The sequence below is a fragment of the Mercenaria mercenaria genome, chromosome 11, assembly GCF_021730395.1.
Source record: "Mercenaria mercenaria strain notata chromosome 11, MADL_Memer_1, whole genome shotgun sequence".
NCBI lineage: Eukaryota > Metazoa > Mollusca > Bivalvia > Venerida > Veneridae > Mercenaria > Mercenaria mercenaria.
This window is the reverse complement of record NC_069371.1, coordinates 39,334,446-39,349,151: the sequence shown is the minus strand read 5'-3', so window position 1 is coordinate 39,349,151 and position 14,706 is coordinate 39,334,446. Positions and strand designations below refer to the sequence as shown.

General features: G+C 35.6%; 1 protein-coding gene across 1 annotated transcript; it reads left to right on the top strand.

The window, feature by feature from the left end:
- The first annotated feature begins 3,328 nt into the window (after positions 1-3,328).
- On the top strand, positions 3,329-14,267 carry LOC123530900 (uncharacterized). The gene is made up of 4 exons (XM_045311677.2): positions 3,329-4,064; positions 11,912-11,994; positions 12,211-12,298; positions 14,016-14,267. The coding sequence occupies exons 1-4, from the start codon at positions 3,731-3,733 to the stop codon at positions 14,240-14,242; spliced, it is 732 nt and encodes a 243-aa protein (XP_045167612.2). The 5' UTR covers positions 3,329-3,730; the 3' UTR covers positions 14,243-14,267.
- The last annotated feature ends 439 nt before the right edge of the window (positions 14,268-14,706 follow it).

Genomic DNA, 14,706 nt, shown 5'->3' with positions numbered 1-14,706 from the left:
ACGTTATTGTGTTATTTGACCATGGTTTCGCAAGCTGTCAATGGGTGTGTCCGCGGAAACGATATTCGCTCGTGTCGTACAATCATTATATCTATTGTGCTTTGATGTCATATGTTTGCATTTAATGTTGATATTGATGTGTTATTTCTTCTCTAAAAATTAATGGGCTACGAAACTATGCTGCTAGTAATTTTAAAGATACTGAGTAAGCATCAAGTGTTGCGTTAGAACATGTGTTAAGTATTTAAAGAGCAAGAAGTTTCTTTTTTCAATTTTCTTTTATTCATTCATATTGTACACTCGGATCTGTATCGTTTCTCTTTGTCGTAAACTGTAAATATTGTACTTAGTTGTTCATATCGTTCGGATGATTAGCTACATATGTCCTTCTTGTCCGTCCATCCTCCATTTATCCCGTGGAAGCTTGATGAATACGAAAAGATATTCGAACATTAAGAGGAAGGAAAGGTCAAGGACGAGTATCCACTTCCAAAAAAAAATCTTTTGATTTGTTTTGTTATATTATTCCTCGCATTAATGTTTTAAAAATAAGTTGTTTGATGAACGCTTTGTTCAGTGCGACGTTACTTTTTCATTGCATATGAATGAAAGAGCAAAAAAAAACAGATGCATTTGGTAACTTCCTTGATTACAAGAAATTGATTGACAATCAAATTTCAATACTGTTTTCATTGTCTGTAACTTTTATCTGTAAATTTAGCCGATCAACAGCTACGGAGAAGGGGTGGGATGTTCTTATCCGTAGCAATTTTAAACTTAACATGCGCGAGGAACAATGTATTTTAATTTGTGTAAAATCAATTCAAATTCGCACTCACAGATTAGACATAAACTTGATAAAAAATTTCATATTTTTTTAAACGTTCAATTGGTCACTGATGTTAAACTCCCATACGCAGTGTCAAAACTTCGTCTTATTTATTGCTATTATAGCCATAAGATAAAATCATTACTACTTTGCCGTTATCAAAGGACGTCACCTTATGCATATGTCATATATCAGTTATGCTAAGTATATTCATTTTGACATGTTACAAGGTATAATCATTTAGTTTAAACAATATTTTATTATTTTTTAAGCAACATACACATAACATGTACAACAATGTATAATCATTTTATAATTCTTTACCTCTCTATGTTGAATTCTGATCTCTTAATACGTAGTGTACTGATTTCCAGTTTTAATCATTTAAATATCGTCTATAACGATATCTTATACATCTGGTTTAATATCCATTTCTCCGGTTAGTCCCAGACTTTCATTCCAAGTATATTTTGTCTTTATTCCAACTGTAACTGAATGTAATAGCTCTGCTCCTATTTTAATGTTGCCTCTATTGGTCGCGTTAAGCGCTTGTATGTAGTCTTCTTGTTTATTGTTTCACCGAGTCTATTCATAAGGGGATATGAAAGCTTCACGTCCCCTAGCACTGGCAAATTGAAATTATACATAATAAGATCATCATCTGAAATTTGGGCGAGTTTGCTGTAAGACTTCTTAGAGCGGCAGGGAAGAAAGGGGAGGGTGGGGTCTTTATTCCGATAATACCGTATGTAAAAAAAATCAATAAATTCCTAACTTTGTTCTTGAAACGGGACGATCTTACAGTTTTTGACTTAATGCGAAATCATTGTATCAACCAATGGGAGATTTGAAAAAAAAATGCAAAGGAAACTGTGATCTGGGTATTAATCTAATTTGATGTAGCTACACAGATGGGGAATTTACATTGATCTTTTAAATAAGATACAAGAGTTAGCTTTTTAGCGCATATGCAATATCCTGCCTTTAAAGAAAATATTTTACATCATGCTGTAGATGTTAAATGTTAACCGATGATGACCGCAATGTTAAATTCTTTCTGAATTCTTTAAAGAAGTAGCCCTCAGTGATGTTTTCGTCACGTGATAAATTATTATCGTTTTTATACAAGATTTATATAGCGCGCTTTTCATGATAAACACGTTCAAAGGCGCTTTACATAAACGCAGCCACGCAGGGCGCAAAATTCATCCTATACTAGTACAGACACAGAACGATCTGACCAGAGGGACAGAGTGAGATAAAGCCCCCAGAACAGACAGAGAGAACTTTTTAGATACAGACGTGTCCGGCCTAGCTCTTTGCGGATAGACAGTCTGGTTCTTTAACGTGCCCGGTGTATAGCACCGATACACGCGAAGCCGTCTTTCCTTGGAAGAACCAGTACAGGCCGGCCTCTAGTTAGTTGGGAGACACTCAAGAGCATCTCAGAAATTTCCAGTGCCTGGACCGGGATTCGAACAACGGACCTCTGGATTGAAAGTCAAGCGTGTTACCACTAGACCTTCGGCCCACCTATCAACACACGACTGCACCTGCATATATTATTATACAAATATGAATAGGGCGGACGCAATGCAAATACGAAACCAGGGGTCGTAAGTTCTAGCCCCCGCTCCTTCATCTAAAAGTTTCTAAAATTTTAAGATAATAGTCCCGTGTATGGATGCTTTACCCCTAATGAACCAGGAAAGCTTCTGTATCTTGCATTATCCCTCCACTTACATTACTATAATCATTATAGCCTTCTATATGAGTCCATATGGTATACCGGTGGCGACTTTGGTAAATAATCTTACATATCAACAAACGCATATTTACGAACAAAGGAAAAATATCTTGACAGATAAATGATAAAAGAAAGGAGGAATTGCAATCTAAAAAAGAAAACAAACATTACGTGACCAGCGACAATTTCATTACGTGACTATTTTGCGGGAATCTATTGTCAGATCATGCATACTAATTATAGTACTCTCTAATCTACGTTATCGCATATTCAATGCACGGGGTTAATAGCGAGCAGGCCCGAAGGTACGCAAGTATACTTTCACACTTTTGATGGATTTTAAAAGTTTCGCCGGAAGCTAAAAAGGCGACCGGTGGCGCCCCCTAGCCTAGAAAAGAAGTGGTTCTCTCCGCAGTAAATACAGTCTGATAACTTTATTCCATTGCTGAAAATTATTCATCACTCAAACATTTGGTCATGTCGATTCGACACATTTGGATCCAGGGCAAATTCGATAAGTCTATAAGCATGTTTGTTTAGTTAAGTTTTGTACAACAGAAAAAAAAAACATTTAGTGCCCCCTACCCCTGGCAAACTTGGCAAAATATATGTCATTAGAAACAGTACATTTACATAATTTATCGCATATTTAAAATAATCAGCTGTTTATAATTAAATTTACAACAAAACCGGGTAAAGATATGACATCGTTTTCTCCATTTTACGTTCTCAACTTAATTTCTAAAAGTCGCAATAATGTATATACATATCCGAAATCAATGGATTGACGAATCGAGTTCACTAAGTATCTTGATAAATGCAAAACAATTCTAATATTCTGACAGCAGAAAGGAATTTAAATAATTGATATTGCACTTCTTAGCGTGTGCTGTGACGAAAAAAAAAGAGTGAACATAAGTGTAACATACGAGCTACGCATTTTAAATTCATAATCTACTCTCGGGACCAGTAGCATGTTGTTGCTTTTTTTAGGAACGTTTCATTAGATATGCAAATTGAAAATAAGACAAACGTACGTTTAATGCGTAATTTGCACATCCAGAATATAACTTGTTCTGTGATATTTTAGCTACGTTTTAACAATTATTACTCTTTACTGACTTTGTAACTGACTGAGAAACCGAGTGCTGACGATGAAAATGAACACAGCACAGTCGCGTTCGTGTTATATGCTCTTCGTTGCAACGGTCTTGTTCCTTCTACAGGGAATATTTTGTACCGGGGGATTCGTCGGATTCAGCCCTCTTACAATTCTTGACGGCGAATCATGCCCTCAAAGTCACATGATTGACGACACCATTGTAGACAATGAGAAGAAATGTTTTATCCTGTGCTCGAGGAAACCGTCGTGCTACGGGGTTTTTCTTGGACCGTATGAAAGATGCGTGACGTGTGCAGCAAAGTTCTTTACGAAGGACGATACTCAACACACGTCAGCAGTGACTAGATTTTACAAACGGTTACCAGGTATGGTTATATCGTTACATTACATGTTTCTTTCATTTGTTTATACTGCTTGATCAATCATTAAATCCGTAATTTCTTGAATTTCTTCCTTCTATATTTTGCAAAATCAATATAAACGTTTAAGTATTTTATAGATGACATGTAGGGTTAATTTACAAGTTTGAAGATTTCTCGAATCGTATCGATTCTATGATAAATGTTGTTTTCTTTTAATAATGTATAGGAAAACTGTATAATTTTTTAGGAAATTTTACAATTTTTTTCAGCTTAAATTTTAAATATACACATGCACGCTATTTTAAGCTTCAAGTTTGAAAGTTTAATAGTGAACCAATATCAGTGCATTAATAAAAATGGTAGAAAGTATCCTTCATTCTAATCTTTTTAAATTGAAAATTGTATTTTCATGATAGTTTAGAAATATATTTTAAAATTTTAAATTGGTTTTGTTCTATATCCAATGAGAAATCTACGAAACATCTATCAAATCAAAGCCTACGCAGGTCTAATCACACAAGTATTCGAAATATAAATGAGCCGCGCCATGAGAAAACCAACATTGTGGCTTTGTGACCAGCATTGATCCAGACCAGCCTGCGCAGTCCGGTCAGGATCCACGCTGTTCATTTTCAAAGCCTATTGTAATGAGAGAAACCAATAGCGAACATCATGGATCCTGACCAGACTGCGTGGATGCACAGGCTGGTCGCAAAGCCACTATGTTGGTTTTCTCATGGCGCGGCTCATACGTATATGTACATGTAGCAAACTGGCAGCGTAAGAACTTTAAGCCATTAAAGGAGGGAAAGAGTAGATTCAGAGGATTAAATTGAATGAAGTGAAGCTCTCTTATATAAAAGTTAACATCCCGCTTTCTTTTTCCTTTTCTATTGGAGAGAAATAGCTTTTAATAGGAATTTAATTCTCTAAAAATTAGATTTTCTAAAATTTCGAAATAACGTTATCAAGTAGTAAGTTTCGTATGAAAAAAAGAATAGCCGGATTTAGTGGTGTTCGTCCTAAAGATTAGGCGATAAATCAGCAGACATGTAATAACTACATGAAAGATATAATAGTCCAAATATATAATGTTTTACAATAACTATTATTTTTAAGATCTGGGGTTGATGTATCACATAAAAATTCTGGTATTTGCGGATTTACATATTATACAACTCCGTTTTCAATTTTCATGATTTTTTTCTGTTGTAAAATCTGTTGTTGTTTTGTGTGTGTTTTTCTTTTTTTTTTTTCCTTTTCTCAGATGAGAACAAGGTGCTATGCTTTTGTTAATTTACACCTAATCTACTTTTTTTGTTGATTTTTAAGACCTTTGGAACCTTACATGGGTGAAATGATAATACCAGTTGCTACTAGTAGACTATACACATTTACCTTGTGTTAACATTAAGTGAAGAGTCATTAATATACATACATGTATAAAGTTTATATTTTAACTTCACTGTTTTGGACCTGATTTGTCCCGTGCGTTTGAATTAACGCTGGTATTTCACAAAATGGTGAATATTAATTTTTGGTACATGGATCAGTAATGTAATGGACAGACATACTGTAATACGAAAATCGAAAAAAAAAAAAAAAGAGGAACATAAATCACGCAAAAGATAGTTCTGCATGTTCAGATCAAATTTTTTGCTACAATTTAGAATTTGATTAAACCATGTTTTGTCAAAACATTAAAATTAAAATATACTATGAACATGTAACCCATAAAAATGATGGGGTCATGTATTAGACTGATTTGAAAAATTTGTATCTCAATAACATTTTCATAATGGCGGTCTATGGGAAAACACGAAATTGGTGACATTTTTACGTACAGAAAAGAATGGTCAACGGAGATTTGAATGAAACACCTCACAGTTGAAACTCTATTATCTTTGTCTTAGTCAAATAAAAAACAGAGGTCCGTGCAGTTACTCATTTAACGTTTAGCCTGCTGGCGGCAAGTGATTCTGTCTTTGTGACTAGTGCAGACCAAGATCCATCCGCTAGTCTGTGCGGGCTGATCATAGTCTACATTGTTCGCTATTCAGTCAGTAAATTTTCAGTGAACACCCCTTCGAATAATAAGTGGTACAGCCCAACTTGAATGATGGATAGGTTTATTTTAGAAATATAGCTGGGTAAAGGTTAATTCATTTGTGGTTTGATATACGTTTCCTTGTGCCGGGTCCGAGCTTTACCATAAGAATAACGACATATACAATAACAATAGCAAATTTTAGAATATGAATTACACGACATTGAATAACAATAACAAACATACAATAATAATAACATACATATATAATTTAGCAACGTTTGACATGACATATTATCACTTCCTTGAATCGATTGTCTATTGATTTATTTATTAAATATTATTTCAGTGTTTATATTATACAGCACTTAAACTGATAAGTTGGCGATATAAAGTAAGAAATCAAATTTATGTTCACCATCATGTTGTCAGGTGCATACAAAATATGTGTAGTTTTATCAACATTTGAGCCGCTCCATGAGAAAACCGACATAGTGCGTTTGCGACCAGCATGGATCCAGACCAGCCTGCGCATCCGCGCAGTCTGGTCAGGATCCATGCTGTTCGCTTTCAAAACTGCTGTAAGTAGAGAAATCCTTAGCGAACAACATGTATCCTGACCAGACTGCGTGAATCCATGCTGGTCGCAAATGCACTGTGTTTGTTTTCTCATGGCGCGGCTTTTTTTATATTCATATTACTGCTGACCATTTAGGGTAATTTGTTTGTTAAGCGGAAAAAAAACAACATCTTGTAAAGTACAAGTATTATATCAAATCACACGAACTACGTCTATGCTAAAGTTAATTTGAAGCTAAGTAAAATTAAAGGTGGCCAGTCACAATGTTTGCACAATGTGGAGCGAGGCATTTGCTGTTTGTAACAAAAGCAATATTTCGACACAGTTTTAAAAAACAAATTATTTGGAACCATGTGAAGGTTTTATGTTTCTCAAAATTACATACTTATTTCATTTATTTCTTAAGAACTTTATACTAATTTGGTGCATACACATACAGCCGCGACGCATGGCCTAATAAGTAAGGTCCCTACCCGCATTCGGGAATTCAAAATGTTCGAGACTGTTTAATGGACCGTCAGCTAGTTCAATAATGGCTATCGATTGGTCACTTGGTTGATGCTTGGCATTAATAGGGATCAATCCCTCTGCGGTAACATGAGATATATATCGAATGAGATATACTATCGAATTAAAAAATGTGGTCTTTCGGCACGTGCATAGAGCGCGTGACATCGGAATTTTAGGAAGAATACACTTTTTTATGCGTAATAAGCGTCCACATAACTTGAAATGTCCGAACCGCAACGTCTTGCACATTAGTACAAATATGTGCAGTATTGTTTTTGTTCCAAAATCTACCTTTAAATTGATACAAAATTAATGCATATTTCTGGGCAAGCTAATGAATTGTAACGATTCCCAATTGAGGCACTGCTTTATTTCATATTAATAGGAATCGGGAAGTAACGTTTTTCATGATCAAGTCTGTTGGTGTCTCATAAGCTAAACTCATTAGAACATCTCTGTCATAATTACTATGGTAAATGAGGTTACAGATGAGCCGTTTGCTAAATAACTTTCCCAAACTGACTTACAATATGTGAGTGAAATTTCAAAATAAGCATATGAACTTTAAGTCTCAGAAAGAGTGTAAAATAACCTTTCATATACCTTGTGCGTAATTATAAAAGTAATAAAAATCCTCATAAAGTGTTAGCCTTACAAAGTTAGGTGGAGGCTTGAAATATTATATGTCTTAAAGACAATATAAAAAAAAGAATTTCTGGATATGGAACAGTCAAATCAGTCAACCATGAAAGCCATTTCAAACTATTTTAAAATGCCTCTGTTCGGACAGTTTAATGTCAATTTAGTAACGTACTAATATAAAATTGAATCTCATGTTGGTAACAAGCAACCATAGTATGTAGAGCTACGCGAAGTAATTTTATTGAAGGAAATTTGAGACAGAAATGTTACTTTGGGACTGATACGTCTGTTAAGGATTATATCTTCTGAACCTAGGTTTCAAAAAAACATTTTACACTGTTTTCAAAAATAGTAAAATTGCTTATACATAGTTTCATGCAAAATAGTAATTATTTGTTTGCTATTAAATCAAAGGGATTTAAAATTATTTAGTCTATAGATGCCAGTCTGAAACATATTATACTTTAACATAATTTACCAGAGATACGCCGCTTTAATTACACCTTCTAAATAATGCACATTTCCGTTTCGAAATGATGGAACAAAGGCTGAACCCGCGTTACAATCAATGCATTTCATGTTTGATATTTCTGTATATTGGGTGAAGCCGAGAAAATATATGAGGCGTGCTAAATCCCACGAGTATTCAACAAGAAAGCTAGGTAAGGACTACGGGACTGCTTACTAAAATATATAGATCTATATCTATTGTTATATTTCAAATAAATGGAATAAAAGCTTTATTTGTACCGCGATGCAGAAAAAGCTGTTAATTGCCCGACAATATATAAAAATATAAATATGTAGATATATATATGTCTTCCCTAGAATATAAACTAGAGCTATCACTAAAGGTGATGAATGTACCCCCCGCATGCACTGACACAGTACATTGCAATTTGACGCACACAAGATTGCATAATTATGTGGACTGTATGTATATAGACTGTGTGTATACAGTATAGTAACAAAAAACAAAGTCCCATAACTATGCAGAATATTTATCTAAAAGAATGTAACATGCACCATGCACAACTAGGGTTGGTACTGATCACTTGTGTGAAGTTTCATTAAATTGTGTGTAAGGGTTTGGTAGATTAGGCACGCACAAGATTGCATATGCAGACTGTATGTACATAGTATGTTAACAAGAAACAAAGTCCCATAACTCTGCAATTTTTGTCGCTGAAAGAACCTAACATGCCCCAAGCACAACTACTGTTGTTACTGATCACTTGTGTGAAGTTTCATTAAATTGTGTCAAGGGGATGAGGAGAGATGGTGCGCACAAGATTGTGTCTATGTATACTGTATAGTAACAAAAAAACAAAGTCCCATAACTCTGCCAATTTTTTTTCTGAAAGAACCTAACATGCCCCATGCACAACTACTGTTGTTACTGATCACTTGTGTGAAGTTTCATTAAATTGTGTCAAGGGGATGAGGAGAAATGGTGCGCACAAGATTGTGTCTATATATATAGTATAGTAACAAAAAAACAAAGTCCCATAACTCTACCATTTTTTTTTCTAAAAGAACCTTACATGCCCCATGCACAACTACTGTTGGTACTGATCACTTGTGTGAAGTTTCATTAAATTGTGTCAAGGGGATGAGGAGAGATGGTGCGCACAAGATTGTGTCTATGTATATAGTATAGTAACAAAAAAACAAAGTCCCATAACTCTGCAAATTTTTTTTCTAAAAGAACTTAAAATGCCCCATGCACAACTACTGTTGGTACTGATCATTTGTGTGAAGTTTCATTAAATTCTGTCAAGGGGATAAGGAGAGATGGTGCGCACAAGATTGCGTCTACGGACAGACGGACAGACGACCAGACGGACAGACAACCTGAAACCAGTATACTCTCCCCCCACCCCCCCCCCCCTTACAACTTTGTTGTCGGGGAGTACAAATACATAACAGCAAACCATGACTATTTTAACTTAATATGTTTATTATGAATTGAAGAGTTATAAAAGAAAGAATTTCACGTTGTGTTTGATGGAAGACATTTTTGAAATTGATGAGGATTGTCTTATACTAGTACTTTTATAGTGTATCGACTTTATGTAGCCTATTACGTCAATCTGTATTTCCCTCACTGTTAGAATGTACTTTGATTCAGGAAATGTTGAGACAAAAGCGCTTCCGTAGAAACAATTACAGGTACAAGCACGATTATTTCATGGGCATCTAGAGGATGTACGTTGAAATAATCTTCAACACAATTGGATTTGTTCAGGCTGAGTTACTAGCGTTTTAACACATTACCCGCGTATACACTGATGTCATTTTATCATAAGCATAGAGGTGTTAGGTCCTACATAAAGATACTCTGTTCTCTGAATATACCAATCAAGTAGATTCTGCACGAATTTAAAACTGTTAACGGCCATTATTACCCACCCAAACCCACTATTACTGGAAAGTTGTACAGGGACAAGGTTCTAAATTTTTTTAGAAAACTATGCTTAACTTCGACAACAAAATTGTTTACAGTGCATCTGCCTTATCCATGACAATGCATCTGCATACAAGAGCAATATCGTACAGCAGTAATTAAATGACAAGCAGGTCAAGCAATAGCCGCGCCCATATTCGCCGGACCTAAATCCCTGTCACATTCTTTCTCTTTCCTTTGCGAAAAAAGTAGATGCTGGCAGGGCGTTGCTACAATTCTTGAAGTGCCCTCTGTCTGGCAGTGTGTCAGTGTCTCAGGCAGACTACTTAGCGGCCTCTTTTAGGTCATGGATACCCTGTGTGAAAATGTGTGTTTCTGTCAAGGGTAAATATATTGAGCGTTTGATGTAAGCGATGTGTTAAACTAAATACAGTTTCTTTTGTATTTCATATCGACAGTCTCAACAATTTCTGAATTTCCCTCGTATTACCGTGGACAAAAAACTTATTGATGTACATATGTACTTTGAATGTGTTATTGTTTTCATAAATTTGATTTGTTAATACATGTGCATCGATGTTGGACATGTTACCCAGTTAATATATACCCGCCCGCTTAGCTCAGTAGGGAGAGCGTTGGTCTACGGATCGCGGGGTCGTGAGTTTGATCCCTGGGCAGGGCGTATGTTCACCGTGACGATTTGATAAACGTCATTGTGTCTGACATCATTCATCCTCTACCTCTGGTAATTCATGTGGGGAAGTTGGCAGTTACTTGCGGAGAACAAGTTTGTACTGGTACAGAATCCAGGAACACTGGTTACTATAGGTGAACTGCCCGCCGTTACATAACTGAAATACTGTTGAAAAACGGCGTTAAACCCAAAACAAACAAATAAAGTTAATATATAATTACATGTACATTGCTTTTCTATTCCACAATTTTCAATGACCTCACATGACAATGGCGTCACATAATGGCGAACATTCCGGAAGTCACAATGTTTGATAAGTTACAATTTGTTCCATGCATCATCACGTTGTAATTTGTGATACGTGCATGTGACGGGACGTCAACCATGTATACATTGTACATTTGGACATTACTTTAGAACTCATATTATTCAAACAGCCGCCGCAGGGTACTGATATTGTCATTACAGAACTATAACTGCGAAGGTATGCAACAATGTATTCATTTAAGCAAGGTTTGAAAACATAAAATGCATATAATATTATTTGTCTGCCCCTAGCAATTGAAAACTGGTCTTAATTGGACTGTTTAGAATTATCCAAATCACCTACGTATTATCATTCACCGTGCAATAAATCAATTCAACCTTTATATTAAGACTCTGACACTGACTCTGCGAGTAATTCATTAATAACTCAATGTGAGCCGTGCCATGAGAAAACCAACGTAGTCTGGATTGCGACCAGCATGGATCCAGACCAGTCTGCGCATCCGCACAGTCTGGTCAGGATCCATGCTGTTCGCGAACAGTTTTTCCAATTCCAATATAGGCTTTAAAAGCGAACAGCATGGATCCTGACCAGACTGCGCGGATGCGCAGGCTGTTCTGGATCCATGCTGATCGCAAATCCACTATGTTGGTTTTCTCATGGCACTGCTCATATGTAATTTTTCTGTAATTTTCTTCACAGACAGTTCGGCTTATGATGGAATCACTTCAGGAGTTTCCGTGTTCCACGTTGTGACGCAAAGATTGTACTGGGTCACGTCAAAGGTATTTTTGCTTACTTGATATTTTGCCACGTTTTGGTTTTAGTTCATTTAGGTCTCTTGTCGTTAGTACTCGAAGAAATTGTTTAAATTGAATATAAAATTATTTAACTTCAGTTCAGTTTATTTCGTTCAATATTACTACATGTATTTCATAAGTGCAATTCAGAATTAATTAATTTGTTAATATAAAAATATTTTATTTCAAATCGCATTATAGCAAAGCTGTGAAGGCTTAGGTGGATATCTGGCAAGCATCAAATCTGAGGAAGAAAATGAATACGTGGTAAACACTGTTCTTGCATCCTGTAAGTATATTGATACACACATTCAAAGGGTGGAAACACTAATAATTATCTATGTTTTAAAGTTGTATTAAATAATTCAGGGAGGTAAACCGATGGATCCATTTTCTCAGTTCAGCCTCTCGTATACGTAGTTAAGTCCAAGATTTAGATAAGTATCTCATGCAATTGATACCCTTGGAAACTCACAGTTTTAGGCTCTGATGGAAGATCTTGTACCAGACACATGTACGAAAGACCCGTGGTGGTGACATTTCAACTTCAATATTTTACGATTTCTGCTTCATGATTTGACGATTTCCACTTCATGAATTCACGAATTCTGCTTCCTGATTTCACGATTTCCACTTCACGAATTCACGATTTCACCATTAAACTTCACGATTTCATGATTTCTTGATTTCATGGCCAATCCATTCCGTTACCCTACATTCAATGAAGTGTATACGTAATTATGGTCTGGGATACGGAAGAGTTTATACTCATGCATACGTTTGTGTGGAGGTTGGGGAGGGATATGGTGCCTGTACCACCACAGTATTGGGTACTTTAAACACAAAAACATGTATGAACAAAATACGATTCCCAAGTAGCTTTACTGTTTAAGACAATTCCAAAAAATATAAGTATGTTTACTATGCCCCCGTCATCTATGGCGACGGAGCATTAAGCCCTGCAGTTCGTCCGTCATTCCGATATTTTGGAATCCGTCTTTCCGTCCATAGACACATTGGTTTCCGTTCATTTAAAAGATAATGCTTGCATGGATTGAAATGATATTTTGTATGTATATCCTTTCCTGTAATGTAGTAAAACGTCTAAGCCGCTTGTTTACGTTTTAAACGGCCCTCGTGGTAAGGCCATTCTCTTGATCAACCCAGTTTGCATACCATTTACACAACAGGTGGCAATAGCTTACACATGAATAAGATGTATCGCTTTTTATTTAATAGAAGAAAGATGGGGAGCTTACTAAAACCGAAAAAAGGGACTGGAACAATTCAACATTTAAAGCAATAATGCATTCTAAAAGTATTGTTTGTAAGTCTATTTCCTCATCAGTTGAGGCATTTTCGGCCAGTTTCCACTTTTAATACCTAAACCTGGTTGTACAAATATATAACACGCCATCTTACATGCAGCGAATATCACCCGCGGTTTTCTACGTCATACAATATTCATGTGACTAATAAAGTCGCAAAAAGTTGAAATTGTACTTAAATTATGAAATCGTGAAATCGAGAATTCTTGAAGTGGAAATCGTTAAATCGTGAAGTTTAATGGTGAAATCGTGAATTCGTGAAATCGTGAAGTGGAAATTGTAATATTGTGAATTCGTGAAATTGTGAAATCGTGAATTCGTGAAGCGGAAATCGTGAAATCGTGAAGTTTTATCATGAAATCGTGAATTTGTGAAATCGTGAATTAATAATGTGGAAATCGTCAAATCAGGAAGCAAAAATCGTGAATTCATCAAGCGGAAATCATGAAGCAGAAAGCGTGAAATAATGAAGTTGAAATGTCACCACGGGTCTTTCGTACACATGTCATTTTTGTGTAGCAATACCCTACATTTGAATGGCCAGGTTGACATTTAACCATATTATTCGCAAACGCCCGGCAAACTCTGGTTCTTTGACCAGAACATGAATCAGAAAATCTTCTTTTCGCAACGGGATACTTGTTTTATATGATAAATTATGTAACAATATAATTACAGTTAATGGCAATATCTGGATTGGTGGAAATGGAACAAATGAATCGCCAGATACTTTCAAGTGGCTAGATGGGTCAAAAGTGGCGGATGGATATACAAACTGGATTAGTGGTCAACCCTTTCATCCCGTTGAAGAGACAGTATGCATGTTGATGTTTGAACATAAAAATTACCAGTGGGGCGATAACTTTTGTAATACGGTCTATTATGGTCTTTGTCAATTTGAATAGAAATGGTAGAAATAGCAATACAGTCTCACTTGGCCACCGAATGGACTATCTGAAAGTGTCAACTGCGGATAGGTGACCACTATATCAATGTTGTTGACGTTAGACATCAAATCTGTTTTGAGCTATATTCACAAGATTGTTTGCGTTTCTAATGGTGTAGATTTTTTTGTTGCACGCAAAAGTCCTCTTCAAACAGATGCAACGTTTGAAAATATTTATCTACATATGTATTAATGAAAATTCATCTGTAATTTTCCTTTCTAGAATATATGATGACTTCTTTTATTTCTTCAGGAATAAGTACTAACTCATACTATCAATTTTTTAATTAATGTTTGAAATATCTAACGATGGCTCAAATATGCCTTCTGCAATGAATAAACTATTATTGTATGTTTTGAACAAACTAAACCTGACGTTATCGACATATTTACTATAAAAAAAATCATTAATTGACACAAATT